At 42.3% G+C, this 19279-nt stretch overlaps 1 protein-coding gene across 2 annotated transcripts in view; it reads left to right on the plus strand.

Annotated features, from left to right (window-relative positions):
- Positions 1-18193, plus strand: part of LOC110494440 (immunoglobulin superfamily member 21) — a 279170-nt gene extending 260977 nt beyond the window's left edge. Inside the window, exons 6-10 of one of the 2 annotated variants that reach the window (XM_036950494.2) lie at positions 5104-5599; positions 10482-10588; positions 12904-13096; positions 15510-15548; positions 16841-18193. In XM_036950494.2, coding sequence (XP_036806389.1) covers positions 5104-5599; positions 10482-10588; positions 12904-13096; positions 15510-15548; positions 16841-16923 — 918 coding nt within the window. In that variant the 3' untranslated portion in view covers positions 16924-18193. The remainder of the gene's footprint in view (positions 1-5103; positions 5600-10481; positions 10589-12903; positions 13097-15509; positions 15549-16840) is intronic. The other variant, XM_036950495.2, reaches the window with a different exon arrangement.
- The last annotated feature ends 1086 nt before the right edge of the window (positions 18194-19279 follow it).

Below are 19279 nucleotides of genomic sequence, written 5' to 3' on the forward strand. Positions count from 1 at the left end.
ATCCCAAGCATTAATCAAAATCCACAAAGAAATGGTTATTCGACCACAAAATCAACATTTTGTTTGTTTTGAAGAGGGCAGTCCATAAGTGGAAGGATATCAAGGATCTGGAAAGATTGTGTATGGAGGAATGGTCTAAGAGCCTTCCAAATGTGTTCTCCAATCTCATAAAACATTTTAGAATGTCGTTATCCTCGCAAGTGGAGGGTGCGAGACTATTTTTTTTACAAAATCTCTTCCTCAGAATATAATGTAAAAAAATGAGCATACAATATAGCTCAGTATATGTATACATTTTTGTCTCATCTTTATCAAGGGATCCAATAATTCTGGACCTCACTGTATGTGTATGAATGATCCTGAATTATTGAGTAGTAACATAAAGTACTATATAAAATGATTATGGGATTATATAGACATCCACAATGATGGTCTCTCACTGGCACCTGAGGTCCATATGATGCAACTCTTCCAGACCTTATACAAGATATCCTTTTACTGGTTTGAATAACATGCAATGATTATTTAAAACAACCTCAAAGCAACAGTTTTCTCTGTCAAAATATATTTCTAAAGAAAACAGTAAATAAATAAATTGCACAGTAGAGTTGGATGAATCCTTCTGACTTACAATTGGTACAGCACTCACTTCATTGTTTGGGAAAGTAGGAGAGATAGTGCCCCACACTGGTCAGCAGTGCATACAACAGATGTGACTGCACCAAATGTGCCACTGCTTCTGCAAATCTTGAGATATTTTTCTAAATAGGAAGGACACATCCTAGAGCTTGATTTTGTTATATGTTCTGTATAAAAGCAAGGTGCTTTGTGGATTCAAGCTTTTTCAAATGTCAAGGCAGCCATTCATCCTGGACTGACAGTTGGTATTTTATGTTACCCTCCAATAATGTTGCTATGTTACATTTGGTATGGTTACTTAAGACCGAAGGTTACGTAGCCCTTTCCACTCAGAAAAAAAGGTTACGTAGCCCTTTCCACCCTTTCCACAGCCCTTGTTATCCCCTATACAGTTTGAAAATCATACAAGAAAACTGTGCACTTCACATTTCCTTATTTGAAAACTCATGTAATTTACAGTATTAACATCTATGATTGCGATGTTTGATCCACAGTTACAGGGATGACATGCGTTCTACCCTGGATTATCCTGAGCAGAGTTCCTTATGTTTTTTTTGCTGTGGAACAAGCACTTAAAAATTACAATCTGTTTGTCTGAAGTGCCTTTTGAAAGTCTAACACTGTATTTTATATCTTATCTAGCCATGTTGGCAATAAAATATGTTTTCGAATGATGCCCGCCTGACCCAGATTGTGATTTCTAATGGTACGTTTACAGTATTTGTGTGATGGTGGGGACGTAGGGCTGTGTTTCAAACAAAAACCTAAAAACGTGCTTGCTTCAGTTCCTCAATGGCAAAGCTAAGAGTGCTCAAAAAAATCACCTTGCTCGGCCTCCGAACGCAAGGCACTACAGAGGGTAGTGCTTATGGCCCAGTACATCACTGGGGCTAAGCTGCCTGCCATCCAGGACCTCTACACCAGGCGGTGTCAGAGGAAGGCACTACAAATTGTCAAAGACCCCAGCCACCCCAGTCATAGACTGTTCACTCTACTATCGCATGGCAAGCGGTACCGGAGTGCCAAGTCTAGGACAAAAAGGCTTCTCAACAGTTTTTACCCCCAAGCCATAAGACTCCTGAACAGGTAACCAAATGGCTACCCGGACTATTTACATTGTGTTCCCCCCCAACCCCTATTTTACGCTGCTGATACTCTCTGTTTATCATATATGCATAGTCACTTAACCATATCTACATGTACATACTATCTCAATCAGCCTGACTAACCGGTGTCTGTATGTAGCCGGTTAGTCACTTAAATGGACATTCATGTACATACTACCTCAATTGGACTGACCAACCAGTGCTCCCGCACATTGGCTAACCAGGCTATCTGCATTGTGTCCCACCACCCACCACCCGCCAACCCCTCTTTTACGCTACTGCTACTCTCTGTTCATCATATATGCATAGTCACTTAACTATATCTACATGTACATACTACCTCAATCAGCCCGACTAACCGGTGTCTGTATATAGCCTCGCTACTGTTATTTTTCACAGTTTTTTTCTTGTTTTTTATTTCTTTACTTACCTGTTGTTCACCTAATACCTTTTTTGCACTATTGGTTAGAGCCTGTAAGTAAGCATTTCACTGTAAGGTTTACCCGTTGTATTCGGCGCACGTGACAAATAAACTTTGATTTGATTTGATTAGTTCTGTATTGACTCTTTGCCTGTTTGATGGTTCGTCGGAGGGCATAGCAGGATTTCTTATAAGCTTCCGGGTTAGAGTCCCACTCCTTGAAAGCAGCAGCTATACACTTTAGCTCAGTGCGAATGTTGCCTGTAATCCGTGGCTTCTGGTTGGGGTATGTACTGTATGTACAGTCACTGTGGGGACGACATCCTCAATGCATTTATTGATAAAGCCAGTGACTGATGTGGTGTACTCCTCAATGCCATCGGATGAATCCCAGAACGTATTCCAGTCTGTGATAGCAGAACAGTCCTGTAGTTTAGCATCTGCTTCATCTGACCACTTTTTTATAGACCTTAGTCACTGGTGCTTCCTGCTTAAATTTAGCTTGTAAACAGGAATCAGGAGGATAGAGTAATGGTCAGATTTTCCAAATGGAGGGCGAGGGAGAGCTTTGTACACGTCTCTGTGTGTGGAATAGAGGTGGTCTGGAATTTGTTTACCTCTGGTTGCCCATTTAACATGTTGATAGAAATTCGGTAAAACTGATTTAAGTTTCCCTGCGTTAAAGTCACCGGCCACTTGGAGTGCCGCCTCTGGATGAGCGTTTTTCTGTTTGCTTATGGCGGAATACAGCTCATTTAGTGCAGTTTTAGTTCCAACCTTGCTCTGTGGTGGTATGTAGACAGCTACGAAAAATACAGATGAAAACTCTCTGGGTAAAAAGTGTGGTCTGCAGCTTATCATAAGATACTCCACCTCAGGTGAGCAAAACTTTGAGACTTCCTTAGATATTGTGCACCAACTGTTGTTTACATAAATGCATTGGCCCCCGCCCCGTGTCTTACAAGATGCGGCTGTTCAGTCTTGCCAATAGAGTGTATAACCCGCCAGCTCTATGCTCTCAATGTCGTCGTTCAACCACGACTCGGTAAAGCATAAAATATTACCGTTTTTAATTTCCTGTTGGTAGGATTTACGTGCTTTCAGTTCGTCCTATCTATTTTCTAGCGATTGAACATTAGGGCAGATTAGCCACTCGTCGCCTGGTCCTCACAAGGAACCCTGATCTTTTGCCTCGGAATCGCCGTTTCCTTCTCCAGCGAATCACGGGGATCGGGGCCTGGTCGGGTGTCAACAGTATATCCCTCGCGTCCGACTCATTGAAGAAAAACTCTTCGTCCAGAAGTAGGAATACATCTTGTAGTGTATTCAAGGTTGAAAAAGGCTTCTGAAGTTTGTACTTTCCACTTTAAAATGTCAGTCTTGATTTGCCCTAACAAAACATGTATCAACCCCTACAAAAAATCTCTAATTATAATCGAAATATCCTTTTGCTTCAAGATTGTTTTCCTGCTGTGAGAAACAGGTCAAATTAAGATCCTACTTCTGTAGGCATACACAGTACATAGGAAGTCAACATAGCACAGACCAGTTGACTTATAGTTAAGGCTCTCAACACAGAAAACGGTATTTGTGTGACAGCTGTATACAATATACACTGTAGTACTACTGTATTATCATGTTACTAGCAGGAATACATGCGCTGTTGTGTTAAACAAGGAGGTACAGTACACCGTATGGAGGAGTCATTTAAATCCCTTGTTCATTGTTCAATCAATAGCTATGTACTGTACTGTCTATGATGTGCTGTAGCTAAAAGCCTATAAACCTGAAAGTGTTGCGTTCATGTGTGGAGGAGTGCTGGTCGTCTGTTCTCTCCCTATTGGTATCTGTTCATATGGAGCCATAGAGAGTCAGCCCCTAGGAGCATGGCCTTACGTCACACTGGTTTACACTCATTACTGCTATTTACCCAGCAGAGTGAACAGCCCCTGAGGTGGCATCAAATCAAAGCATGCCTCAGCGATCTCTTTTTACAAAAAAGCCAAACAATGGAGTGAAATGTATATTAGGCTAATAATACTTTTGCAAATTGATTCCAAATGTCCAAAGGTTCCCAAACGGACTGCAAGTCACATTTTTCTTTTCGAATAAATAAAGAAAAGAGAACATCTAAAATCACAGTATGAGTAGGGCCACGGGCACTAGTTCTGCATCCTGATGTTAAAGCTAATATCTGGAGGTTATGTGTTGAAATGGGAGCTTGAATTCCCTGTCAAGAGATTTACCAGCCAGGGATCTTAAATGCCCCCATGAAATAGTGAGGAAACTCCTGTAATATGACAGAAAAGCCTGGCTGAACACCAGGACAGGGCAAAGCTCTGACACATCTCCTCTTCAGCAGCTCACTGGTGACTGAGTACCTACAGCCCATGATCACCACTTGAAGCTGTAATAAGAATACTGGAAGGGATATAATTCAACCCAAATCTCTCCTTCTCTTTTCCCTTTTTTGTTTCTCTCCATCTCCCTCTCTCCCTCTCTCTCTCTTTATCTCTCTCCCCTTCTATTTCCCTCGCTCTCTCTCACCTCTTTTTTTTCTCTCTCAATTCTCTCCCTCTCTCCCTTTCTATTTCTCTCTCTCTCTCCCTCTCTTTTCCCTTTTTTGTCTCACCCCCCCCCCCCCTCTCTCTCTCTCTCTCTCCCTTTCTATTTCTCTCTCTCGCTTTCCCCTTTTTCTCTCTCTCTTTCCCCTTTTTGTCTCTCTCTCCCTCTCTTTCACTTTCTCTCTCACTTTCCCTTTGTTCTCTCTCTCTCTCTCAATTCAATTCAATTTGCTTTATTGGCATGACGTAACAATGTACATATTGCCAAAGCTTACTTTGGATATTTACAATATTAAGATAATAAGAATCAAAATTGTCAACGGTACAAATCTCTCTCTCTCTCTCTCTCTCTCTCTCTCTCTCTCTCTCTCAGGTGTACTTTAAGCGAGATGGAGAGTTGATAGAGGTGATTTCCTACATCCACCCCTCAGCTGTTGCAGAGGACGGCGGTGGCTCAGCGGGGGTGCGGGGTGCCAGGCCGCTCATCAGCAGGGACCTGGACGACACCAAGCTGCAGAGGTCCCTTTCCTTGTTGGATCCAGAGGGGCGGCCAGGCCGCCTGTTCACCGATAGCCCTGAGCGTGGTCGTAACACGGGCCAGCACACCCAGGGCCAGCAGCAGCAGCCCAGCCCTGCCACCGAGGTCATTCCAGAGACTGTGGTGAGCCGGGAGTTCCCCCGTTGGGTGCAGAGCACTGACCCACTCTACTACTTCAGCCACACCCACATCCCCCAGAGTGATGGCTCTGTGCTGGTGCAGGCCAGACTCACCTGGACCCTTAACCCCCAGCTGGACAATGATGCCATGTTCAGCTGTGAGGTCAAGCACCCAGCACTCTCCATGCCCATGCAGACAGAGGTCACATTGGGTGAGTACAACACAGACATACCCCTCCCCTAACTCACTCCTCTCCTCTTCTCTCCTTGTCTCCCCCCGAAGTCTTATTCAATCTCTGCTTTACTCAAGCCTCCTTATGTCTCCCTCGCAAATCTACTCCGAACAACACTGATTTCCATTTGATGCTTAATTGTGTTACAGCTGAGCAGATTGCGAGTTTAGAGTGAAATGCAAAACTCAGTAGTGACTGACGGTGCAATTCATTGAGCCGTCTGTTGCTAGATTGAGTTAACTCACAACCGTTATTGAAAAAGTCAACCTGAATAAGGGAAGCCAAATGAGAATTTAAACACAACCAGCCACGTGATGTCAATGTAGAGGCGACTCTGTGTACCCCCACATCTGACACAAATCACTGCCTCCCATATGCTCTAAATATGATGACATAATCTCAACAAATGTCCTGTATTGGAGGAGGTTTCTTTACCTTCATTTAAATTGTTTCAAGGATAAACGAGGGAATGTGACTGTGGGATTATTTGTTTGTAGTTGATTCTACAAATAATCAAAGTGAAGAAAATATACACTGAGTATACCAAACATTAGGAACACCTTCCTAATATTGAGTTGCCCCCTCCCCTTTTGCCCTCAGAACAGCCTCAATTCGTCGAGGCATGGACTCTACAAGGTGTCAAAAGCGTTCCACAGGGATGCTGGCCAATGTTGACTCCAAAGCTTCCCACAGTTGTGTTAAATTGTCTGGATGTTCTTTGGATGGTGGACCATTCTTGATACACACGGGAAACTGTTGAGCGTGAAAAACCCAGCAGCGTTGCACTTCTTTACTGAAACCGGTGAGCCTGGCGCTTGCTACCATATTCAAAGGCACTTACATTTTTTACCTTGTCAATTCACCCTCTGAATGGCACACATACACAATCCATGTCTCAAGGCTTAAAATTCCTTCTCCTCCTGCTAGTGTCCCTTTCTCACTGTGTTGTATTGATAGACATGGGGGCGGCACATGTTGCTCGCCCTTTAGCTTTTCATAGTGTTTCTGTTGTTAGAGCAACAACAACTGCGGAGCGAGAAAAATACTCAACCAACATGGAAGGACCAGTGTTTAGGGTCTATAAAGGATTTACCAACCATGGCTGACAAGTGGCTATGTGCCAGGGAAAGAGACAGCTTAATGCTTAAGAGCCTGCATAGTGCAAATAATAAATGTTTAACCTGTTTATATTTTTACTCTCATATATTAACGCTCCAATGCCAAGCAGGAATATAACACATAGGAATAAGAACATTATCATGAAAAGATTAATAAGGATCTACTGATGTAGGATCATAATTTGATCACCCTGTTGCAGGATAACTTTCCTGCAATGCCTTAATTTAAAAACTTGTAGTGTATTTGATGTTTAAAAAGGCTTCTGAAGTTTGTAATTTCCAGACTTTATTTTCCCTTAAGAAAAATGTCAACCCCTACAAAAATATCCATTAATTATAATCAATTAATTCAACTGTCCTGTTTCTACAGGATTATTTTTCTGCTGTAGCAAACTGGTTCAAATTAAGATCCTGCTCCTGTATTATCTGTCTTCTCAAGACAAATAGCTGGAGTGTTGATTGAAACAGCCTCCTCTTTACCATTGTTACATGTTGATGGTAAAAAATACTCGGCCCAGAGGGATTTAGGCCCAGAGAAAGCCTTGCTAACTGTCAATGCCTTTCATATGTTCACAAGGCTTTTCCTATGCTGCAATTCAAGCCATTCAATTATCAGTAGCTTTGTTATTTAAAGAGATGGAAAGAGCTTCTCCAGATATTCCTCCTCAACACCCTGAGAATAGAGAACAGAAAATGTGCATTAGTTGATTTTAATTGGAGTACACTTGAAATTCATAGCATTCATAAACCTACTTGGAGCAGATTCAAACTGGAGTGGTATGAGTGAGAGCTCTTGGGGTAGGCTATGCAACAATAGACAGTACAGGTGTTGAGGTAGCAAATGTATGTCACCACTTCAAAACATTATTTCTTATATCCTTATATCCTGGTAGAATGTGATCATCTAAAATGGGACACATTTTAAATCCATCCCTCAGATTGGGCAGAACTCGGTCTTCTGATTATACAGTTAAAGCCAGCTAATTGCTCCTGGGATGTGTCACCCACTCCCTTACACTTGCCTTCCAAGGTGTATTTGGTCAGTCTTTGCACTGCCCATAAGTAATAAATATTTCACTGATTTAATATTGCCACATGAGACAGAGCGACAATCTGACAACCGACCAATGTTGTATTACATTTCATGAATATTCACAAGCTGCTCCGTGCTCGCCTTACAAATGGATTTGGGCTGAGGTCTTGGGAACCTCTCAGAATGAGCAACACCTCTGTGGGTTTCTCACCTGGGCCTCTCCATTCCAGAATTTATGATCTCAGCACATCTGAATAATTAAAAGTACTCTTTTTATTTGCATGGTCTATTATTTATCAGCATGAAAAGACTGGAGGAATTATAATTTCATATACAGTGCTGAGAAATGATCCACGGCTGCATACACCAGTCATTTCCTCGCCAGACTGATAATCAGAGAGCAGATGCTCTGTGTGTTGGGCTGTGCGGTGTGTGTGTGTGTGTGCATGCTTGCATCTTTGCGTGTGTGTGTCTTTATGTTCACCTGCGTCTCATCTCCATATTTATCCCACTTTCATCTTGCTGTTGTATGAAGTCCAATCCAGGCTGGATGTGTGCATTGAATTATACAGTGTTGGATTGATGATGACCCAATGATCCTACAGTCATCCCTTTTAAATTGTTGGTTCTGTCTTCGCTCTCTCTACCACACAGTCAAACCACTCAACCAGCCAATACTGGAAGTTCTCTGTCTATTTTAGAGTTCTCTGCAGTCATCCAAATCTGTATAGTCAGAGGCCAGGCCTGCTGATGTTTGGCTGGATCACAAAGCTCACCTGATGCAGCGAGCGCTGTTGTTTACTGAGGGCACTGTGTGTGCACTGACCCATCCCACAGTGCTAACAGTTCCATGCTGTAAAGTGAGGAGGTTGGGTTGCTGGCCGACGTCTTGGGAGTCCAGGACTTATTTCCTTATGAGGCCCTCCTGGGTGCCGCAGTATGTCAGTCACATTGCATGCTGTCCTAATCAAAAGTGATGACGTGGGACACCAACTGTCGTTGTTGGAGTGGATCCCAGAAATCAGCCATCACCCTCTTGGCGGTGCCAGCAAGCACTGTGACGCCATGAAACCAATACTGAAAATACCCTTCAGACGGAAAGTGGGAGGTGGGAAGCAGGCAGCGTGGCAATCACACTCCCATGATAACTGGCAAAGTGACATCTTCATCATGGACTTGAGACCACTTAAAGCAAAATACTGTTATTTTGATGTGTATGATAAGCTTGGTTCAATGTCTTATCTTTCATTTTTGGGGCGATGATTGTTATGGCTACTTTAGGCCTAACACAATAGAGGTGCTTGACTATAGTTCTGCCCAGTTCCTTCAGATATATTATTCTTACACATTTAGCTAGCCCAAGATTCATTCCCCCATTTCATTTCAACGTAGTAACTGTAGTGAGTCACTGTTGTCATTGTGTTGACAAGCTCTTAATCTCTCATGTGTATCGCTAGTCTTGCGTCTGTCTCCCCACTCCGTGCTCTACATCGTGATGCCTCCATCTGATTCATGTCTCTGGAAGAGAGCAACAGAAAGATAAGGATGGAGATCCTGTTATCTAAAAGGGTCCCCTGACTTGATATATGTGTGCAATGCATATTTCCAATCCCCATTTCAAATGTGACAGAGGAACTCTTATTCCATTAGGCAGATGCAGGGCATGATTCAGTAACTTCCCAAGAAAAGAGATGCTTCATTCAGTTCGGCCAACACTTTATGACTTGATTTATGGGTGAAATTGAGGTCATTTATCTATTTTAATTTTAATTTTTGTTTCACTCATCAATTGAAACAAGCACTTGATTTATATTGAAAAGTGTGAATTTGAATTATTGTAAGGTTCCTGAATAACTACACTTGTGCGTGCATCTCTGACCAACCAAATCTCATCACTTATATTTGGTTCATTGTCTAACATTTGGGATCACAGCGTTCTATATGGTTATCAGAGGGAAATTGTTAATCAACTCAAACAATGCAGAACCAGTTCATACAGATCTCATTTAACACACGATGATGGCCACATCACCACTCTGTCCTCCTGCTACAGTGCATGTACAGTACATCAACAAGGTTACATACAGTAGATTAACAGATGACACTAAATCTTAAATAATTTGCAAATCACTCAATGTCTTCATTCAATCTCTGCTCCATACACAATCCAAAGGCCCCTCTGAAAGTGAAGAATATGGAAGCTTCCATTTCCCCTCCCCTGAAACGTCCATTGTTTCAGTAGGAACATAATGGATATCATCTGAGGACTCCTGTCTGTACCAAGACAAGGTTCTCTGAGTGTTCCTTATCTCGCTGCCTCCACACTCCTCCTGGGGAGCTCCGATTCTCCTCCAGTAATGACTATCTATCCAATTTAGTCCCCTCTCTCCAAGGGGAAATAAATCCACCATTGTCCTAGCTGTTGATGAAAGGACATGGAGGTCCCTAGCCTCTCGCACCATGACCTTAATTGACAGGAAATTGTATTCGCCTCTCTCTCCCTCTCTACCCCTCTCCAAAATAAAAAGGTGCCTCCTGGATTTACTTGACATGCCACTGGGATGACACTGCTTTTTTGATCTCCTTTTTTTCTTTCTTTCTTTCTTTCTTTCTTTCTTTCTTTCTTTCTTTCTTTCTTTCTTTCTTTCTTTCTTTCTTTCTTTCTTTCTTTCTTTCTCTCTCTCTCTCTCTCTCTCTCTCTCCCTCCCAGCGGCTCCTAAGGGCCCCAAGCTTTTGATGACCCCCACCAGGGCAAAGGTAGGGGACACAGTGCGCATCACTGTGCAAGGATTCCAGGTAGGCGCTGGGGTTCCTGGGGTAAGTGCATGGGGGTTTATGAAACCGGAGAGCCATGTCAGTTTGGGATAGGAGGGGACAGGGGAGATATGCAGTTAAGCCTGACGAGTTTTCTGAAATAGTGACCATTCTTACAGGGTGAGGGATATACCATATGTCTTCTCAGTCTAAGGCTAGCATACTGTTTCTTGTTCTGTGGAAAAAAATGTGGAAAAAGTGCACTATTGGAAAATGTGACTGGTTTGAATTTTTGGGGGGAATATTCTTATCTTTTCACATTTCTGTTTCACTGTTGCGTACTGTCTATGCCTCAAGGCATGAAACTATTTCAATGAAAAATGAATAACCCTTTTCAAATCTGTTTGTTTATGGATACCTCCAATTCTCTGATGTTCTGTTGTTTTCTTAAGTCTATCTCCTTAAGCCAACAGGCATCCATGTCAAGCTGTTAGAGGTTTCCTCAGCAGAGCAGAGTGAGGGTTTGTTCCTGCTAGAGCATTCCAGTTAGGAGTTGTTTTTTTTTATACTATCATCCTCTGTCAAAAAAATACAATCTTTCCTGCAGTGTGAATGGTATTTAGCTGATCCCCATCTCAGTGACAGGGATAGGGATGACACAGTGGTGGCGCAGGTAGAGAGGATAAGGTTCATCCTGATAGGCCATGCTAATGAACCAGCACACCAATCGCCTTTGTTACTGTTCATTCACTGCTTCATGAATTTCTGGACATGATAGCACTGTTTGTTTTCATAAGGTGTCTGTTTGTCATTGTTTTGTTCTGGTTTGCTACTTTTGAATTGAAGAGGATCTAATCATGGCACTGATCCGGTGCCTTTAAGTTTAGTGTAGTGCAGCAGGCTGAAACCTGGGCAGATGTATGTGAGTATCTCCACCCACTGATCTCATGGTATTTGAAGTTGTCCTTTGAATAGTGTTAAGAATGGTCACTATAAACAGGCTTGACTGGGACGTACAGCCAATTGGGCCCTTCGGAAACAGATCCCAACGAAAATCTCCCTTATCCTTCACTGGACCAAGGCTCTGAGGTTTCACCAGTAGATAAGATTTAATGCTAAATGTTTTACCTCTTTTGGCTTCTCATAGTGTGATAAAAAAAAGATATCTGTATCCCCTACGGTTTATAGTATCAGAATAATGCATAATCACAAAGTGTGGGGTTTTGCCTTTCTTTCCATTGATATGCTTAGTCCCCAATCTGTGTTAATACACATGAAGATGAGAAAGGCACTGACTCTTTCATTGGGGCTGGTCTTTTTAATTTGGTTTCTCTAAGGCCGTTGGGGATATGTGACAGGAAGGTCTCACTCGGACCTTTCAATGTTTTTTTTTTATCTTGGTGTGACCTTATGCCATGAGACTATCCCGGATCAACAAACCCTTTTCACTTCTGTCATCATGTGAATTCGGAGGTTCAATAACTCTTATCAGCACAGTCGTTTTTGAAAGGTGTCACAAATCACACCAGCTTAGTCAGAACGATGACAAACCAGCTCGTCAAGGCAGATGTTCAGTTCATTAAAGCATTTCTATGGGTCACACAAGGTGGCAAGAGTCAAGTCGTCATAGATTCTTTAAAAGGGCTGGGGTGTCACATTTCTAATTGCTAAAATAAAATCTAGTCAGATTATCACTAACAGTTAGTTTATCTTAATGGAATTTCATTCTGTTGCATCACACTTTTCTTCAGGAATAGATGTCAACCGTTTGTCAATCTCTTTGTCCCCTTTCACCCAAGATGATTGACGGTGAAATATTTGTCCCTCAGTCCTGCAGTGCAGACTAGATGAAACAGTAGAGTTCCCTAGCCAGTTCTTCTTTGACCATGTGTGGAGTGATCATCATTCCTGATGATGTGTTGTTCCCTTTGAATAACCTTTGAGCACCACAACCCCTCATACCACTCTCTCTACTTAACGCCCTCTCCTCCCCTGCTGACGTGTTCTCCAGCTGACTTGATTCTAATAACATGTCTGTTTCCAGCAGATGGCAGAAAAGACATCCAGAGGAGGACAGCAGGAAGGCTTATTCTCTGAGGGAGAATAGCCCTCTTAATAACCATGACAACCCTTTTGAAAAGGGAAATATTTTAAAACTGTGTGGGGAACTCTCTGAAGAGGCATGAGAATGAGAAACATTTTGTAAATGTAGTGTTGATTATTAATGCATGCTGTTAACTCACCATTGCGTTTGGGGGAAATAGAGCGTGTATTATTCATGTAGTCTTTGTTCTTAATCTCTTGGCTGGGACTTATCTCTTTTTCCCCTCTTGTCCCTCCCTCCCTTCCTCACACACACTGCGGTGGTCTGGTGATAGAATGAGGTGTTCCCTGAGCCCCTTTTCACCTGGACCCGGGTCGGGGGCCGTCTGCTGGACGGGAGTGCCGAGTGGGATGGGAAGGAGCTGATTTTGGAGAGAGTGCCAGCCGAACTCAACGGCTCCATGTACCGCTGCACGGCCCAGAATCCCCTGGGCTCCACGGACACGCACACTCGCCTCATCGTCTTTGGTACGTGTCCAAACTCATCACCATATTCTCTAATCCTAGAGAGCATTGCAGAAAATCTAAAACTTAACACTAATTCTTATTCATGGGATATTTTATTCCCACTATTCAAATGAATATCTTTATTCAAATTTCAAACACCATTAAATTTGTGTTTCAACGGTTAATATTATTCATCCACATACTGTAAAGTGTTAAGCATCGCATTTATGTAAAAAAAAAAATTAAAAAAAGAAGAGATTTGTGGCCATTTTTAGACATGAATTATCTATGCAAACTAAGTGCATGATTAATAAGTGATTGTATCACTAAATGACTCAACAATGCCTCTCCAACAAAGGCTGATTTACATAAGTGAGTAATGCCTCTCATCTGGGTGAGTAAAAATCCAACAGCCATTAGAATCCCACAAGCAGCGTGCATTGTACCCATTTTCTCCAACACTGACTGCTACTAATCACATGAGAGGCCCATAATATAATAAATTATATTTTTTGTTGACAGTGTCATCCCACCTCTTTGTTCAACGACCCACCACGTGCAAGCTAGATCAGTCTTTTCATGATGTGCTATTTATCGCAGTCCCAGTTTGCTTTAGTTGATGTGGGAGTTGGACTGCTTGCTGACTATTACTCTTGTACTGTATGTCCTGCTGCCCTGGATGTGTTTACCCTTGAGCCCTTTGGAATTAAAACTGATCAGAGGCCTGTCAATCATAGCTGCTCTACTTTAAGCAAATCTGCTGCTCCGAGGATGAATGACTTCTCCTATGTATTATATATTCTCTACTCTCATTTTAGAGATAACTGCTGTGCAAGAGATGGAACTGATATACACTGAATGTACAAAACATTAAGAACACCTGCTCTTCATACGAGATAGACTGACCAGGGGAATCCAGTTTAAAGCTATTATTCCTTATTGGTGTCACTTGTTAAGTCCACTTCAATCAGTGTAGATGAAGGGGAGGAGACAGGTTAAAGAAAGACGTTTAAGCCTTGAGAATATTGACACATTGTGTGTGCCATTCAGAGGGTGAATTGGCAAGACAAAAGATTTAAGTGCCTTTGAACAGGGTATGATAGTAGGTGACAGGCTCAGCAGTTTTAGTGTGTAAAGAATTGCAACGCTGCTGAATTTTTCCCACTCATCAGTTTCCCGTGTGTATCAAGAATGGTCCACCACCCAAAGAACATCCAGACAATTTGACACAACTGTGAGAAGCATTGGAGTCAACATGGGCCAGTATCCCTGTGGAACGCGTTCGATACCTTGTAGAGACTGTTCTGGGGTCAAAGGGGGTGCAAGTCAATATTAGGCATGTCTTCCTAATGTTTGGTACACCCAGTGTAAATTGTAGTCTAAATGCGTTCATATGTTCAAGGGCTAGTGTCCAGGGTTAACATATTCACAGGACATGGTAATCTGCTTACATTGCTATAATGTAACTAAGAAACGATCTGTCCATGATTTATAAATCCCCACCTTGACATCCTTCCGTGAGCACGATTTAGAAAATGTCAGAAATGTACAAATTGTTGGAAGGGCTCAAAGAGCCTCCTTCTAGGGAAACTGCCACTTTGGGAAGGTGTTACCTTGGGGAGCGTTTTGGTAGAAAGAGCACTAATGCTTATTTAACACCCGGATGCCCGATCAGTTGTCATCGGCTATGTGTGGAGTGTAGGCTATCTGTCTATGTCTATATCCTAGATGGCTTCCACTCATACTTAGGGGAGCTAAATGGTGATTGAGTGACCTTGGCACCATCCCCCGTGGCCTTGAAATGAGACACTTTTCTCTCCAGGGGCAGGGTGGATATTTGGAGCTCTGCTCACTTGGCTAACTGTTCATTATACATCATCAGGTATAATAGAGTATAAGGATGGGATGCTATTGAGACTCTCCACTGGCAGAAAGCAGTACTCATATCTTAATGATGAACATCTCCAAGCACCTTAGATAAAATACCCTCGGTGATTACACTGAAGTGACTCAGCAGTGAAGAGGCGGGCTGTCACAAACCCACTGATTTCTCTCTGTCTTTGTGGACTGAGTGGGGAAATCACATGTGGATGCTGAAAGACTAGCAGTTTGGGGAGTTTGTTAGAATAGGAGCTCTGCTGTTGCCTTCTTGTCGGACCACTGTTCTAACTGCTGCTCTGGCTTGTTCTGTCAGAGAACCCAATGTTCACAGCTCTATTAATACAGACTCACCAGGGGGATGTTATTTTACATGAGCTTTAGGAACAGCTCTCTATTTTCTCCTCATCACACTTATTTAGCCTATTTCTCTCTCTCTCTCTCTCTCTCTCTCTCTCTCTCTCTCTCTCTCGGTCTCTCTCTCTATCTCTTGCTCTCTCTTGGTCTTGGTCTCTCTCTCCCTCTCTCTCCGTTTCCCCTTCATGTCTCTCAACAGAAAATCCGGCCATGATGAAAAACACTCAGAATCCTAACAGTAAGTATGGCAGCTATGAAGACGATTGACAGAGAAAGTTTCTATTGTTGTCTTTTAAAAAGCATTTCTCCTGTTTGTTTGCTTCTCACACATTTCTCAAGATGTAGTTGAAGACATCTGCAATGACAAGCATGCAATTTGTATCCAAAATGGCACAGTAACAAAGGACTTCTAGCTACTTCTTGGTTAGCGTTTGATGTATAAGCAAACTGACGACAGGTGTAGACATGTCTATCATTCTATCATCAACACAAGGGAACAGATTAACCAGAAATCTCTCCCCTCTATGTTCAGATACAATCATGTTTCAGTCACTATCCACTTTTATCACTTTGTGAGAACTGTGAGATTAGAGTTGTATCATACCCAGTGTGAGGCCTCATTTGCAGCACCTCAGATTATCATATGTAAAGATAGGGGATTATCAGAGGAAGCCCATAGGTATATGAAGGCTCTCTCTCAGTCTCTTTCTCTTTCTGCTGCTCTGCTTGCCGTATCTTACGGATGTATATTTGAATATGCAAATGATCCAGCAAGCACAGGGGCAGGTGTGCCACAGCAAGGACAGAATCAGGTCAACGTGGAAGCCACCGATCGCGGTGCGAGGCAGTGCGAGGCACAGACATGACTCGCATGCAAGTCAAATCGATGTAGAACATGGCCCGAGAGGTCGCTGCACACATGTCTGAACGCTCAGTGGCTGATCGGCCCACTCCTCCCCCTGAGTGTGTGGGAAGATCACCCTATCAGTCAGTCAGAACAGGGGCTACAGCAGAGCAACAAACCAAGCTCCTCTTCCATCTCTGTCAGAGCTTCAATGCTCTGGCTGTCCTAACAAATGTTTTAGAATATTGATGATAATGGAAATTAACTGAGGGATAGAGACACAAGGGAAGGAGTGAAGGCAGTGGCCATAGTAGTTGTTTTTATTGCAATCCTACTTAAACAACTGGAGAACATGAGGCTATTTCAAGTGTAGTTCTAGCAGCAATATCATTTTAGTGGAGAATGGGTTAAGCTGCCATAAAAGCAAAGAGACATAATTGCCAAATGTCCTTGTATTGAAAGTCGTTACCAGGGGATAACATCGGACCAAATCTGCTCTGTCAGTACATGATTTGGTTTCATTTAGTTTAACATTATGGCATAGAGGTTGAAAACAAATATAAATGTTTTAATTGAAATTCAAGTCTGCTTTGTCTTAATTATTTAGATTTAGTTTAGTTTGTGTGTGTCTAGTGATTGGATATTATAAATAGTGATCTGACTATGTCTTCCTCTGGCCCTTGCAGATGGAACCCCTCGCATGGATGTGCTTGGACCTATATGGATGGTGCTGGCCCTGGTCCTCACAGTGACTGTGGAACTGACGTGAAACCTTCCAGCCAACATACTCAATGCACACATACACAACACACACACACATACACACACACACACACACTCACACACACACACACACACACACACACACACACACTCACACACACACACACACACACACACACACACACACACACACACACACATACACACACAAACATATCCCAAGCCCCTCCAACACACACCCACACCACACACACAGTCCTACAAGCCTTTTCCAGTCATCCAACAGGCCCTCCATACGTCAGTCTTTCAGGAACCAGTGCCACCACCCGATGGCCCTCCACTCTGTTTTTGTAATGAAATAATAACCAAGATTATAATATAAAGAAAACAGCATAACGTACTGAACATGAGAATAACCACCTCCAGTATACCCCTTCCCCACACCTTCTTTTTTGTTTATTGTCCCACCTCTGCCTGTTGATCAATAAAAATCAGTTGCTAAAAAAGGGGGAAAAAAGCATTTGGGTTTGTTTTGATATGTTCAAACATTGCAGGAGTTGACTGTGTAGAGAGACATGAACCGACCGGTGTTGGCAGGCCCACCACATTGACCCCACCCAATTGTCCCATTCACTGGGCTGTGCTGTACCCAATCTTTAAACTACAGATGAACAACTGGCAACTAAATACTCAATGAGAACATTGTTTTTTATTGCTAATCGGTTGTTGTTTTTTTCGGATGGCTTGGAATGTGCAATAGGACGAAACGCAAAGAGAAAATGGATAATCTTCTTTTTGAGTGTATTTTGTGTACATCCGCGTAAATATTGAAGATAATCAGAGGTTTTATGGGTTCAGGTTAGGAATGGTTGATGAAGAGTTGTGAGGGTTTGCAGCAGCTCACAGCCTTTGTTTGTATTTTCTCATCCTTTCTTGCTGTTTCAAGAGATAATCCTATAGGCTGTCAGGACAGAATCATCTTTAAATGAGGATAGAAAAACAATGCAAGTACAGTATCTTACATTATGTCCGCCGTTCGGGGTTGTGGTGCATGTGACGTTTGACAATTCTTTCTCCTTTTCGTGTGTTGCAGTGCGCAACATCTCATTGTCACTGGCCTGTAATCCAGTTATTTACTTGTTGCATACTATCTTAAGTGACCTGCGTTGTGTACAATATGTAACTCTTCCCCCTGACATCTACTAGTAGGGTCATGTTATCCACCATTCCAGGAAGATGCTCACCCGACGCAGAGTGTAAACAGGGTTGTTGCATTTGTTTCATATCACCTGTATTAAAATGGAGAGATTATCAAATCATTTGGTTTGACTTTACTTCTACAACCTAACTGTGTTTAAAATTACATGCAGTAAACTACCTTATTGTCTTTACCATGGAAGATAGATAAACCTACTTAATTCATTCTTACTTCTAAAGGCCTACTTAATCACATCTTGGATAACAGGATGTCAATATACATACAAAACCGTTAGAATAATCCCATCCCAGAATAATGAGGAATCTAATGTATACAGTAACGGTTACAGTAACCGTTAGTTACTCTACTTTGAGGTCATGGTTAAGTGTATATGGATGAATTTGGCTGGGATATTTGATGATCCTTCCAGACGTTTTTACCTCCAGAATATCCCTTGGGCCATATTTTCTTTACAGAATATCTATACTAAAGCTGGCGATTAACACACGATTTAGCTGCCCTTCACAACTTTTCAAATCTGTCTTGGCCTTGTCTGAAAGACTCTGGAAATAATTAGGTTGGAATATACAGCATTCTGACATTGCCATTAACCCATTTCTACGGCTCTGTATGTTTGTCTACGCTCCACTGTCACACTGTGAGGGGTTTGTTACTGCAAAAGAATCCCGCGTCAGAAATTCTGGAGAATTGCAATTTAAACTATTCTAGATACACCGTGTATTAAAGGATTGAGGCTTAAACCAGCAGAGAGGTAAGAGGGGAGACTTTTAGGGCTTAATAGAATGGATAGTGCCATCCTTATGAGGATGGGGTCGTCTCACCTTGCTAAATTACAATCGGGCGGATTGGCCATCTGGCAAATGGGTGTTCTGGTTGAAATTTACACACAGAAATATTTTATATATATAAATAAAACAATAAAAAGTGACACGGCTGGCAGGCCCATGGGTCTGTTAAGATTTATTTTTAAGATGTTTGCGCAATTTCTCTGTTATACTCATCTATAATGAGCCTTTGACTGATCAGTTGGCAATGGCCGGCCCCGGTTTTGTGATAGGCTAAGCTGAGGTCACGCAACATTTAAAGTCAAACGTGACGTCAGCAAAGAGACATGCTCCAACTCTGTCATCAGTTAAGACAGGCAAGATCATGGATCATATAAAAATATAAGGGTGCCTATAAA

The sequence above is a fragment of the Oncorhynchus mykiss genome, chromosome 17, assembly GCF_057628025.1.
Source record: "Oncorhynchus mykiss isolate SJ-2025 chromosome 17, ASM5762802v1, whole genome shotgun sequence".
NCBI classification, from domain to species: domain Eukaryota; kingdom Metazoa; phylum Chordata; class Actinopteri; order Salmoniformes; family Salmonidae; genus Oncorhynchus; species Oncorhynchus mykiss.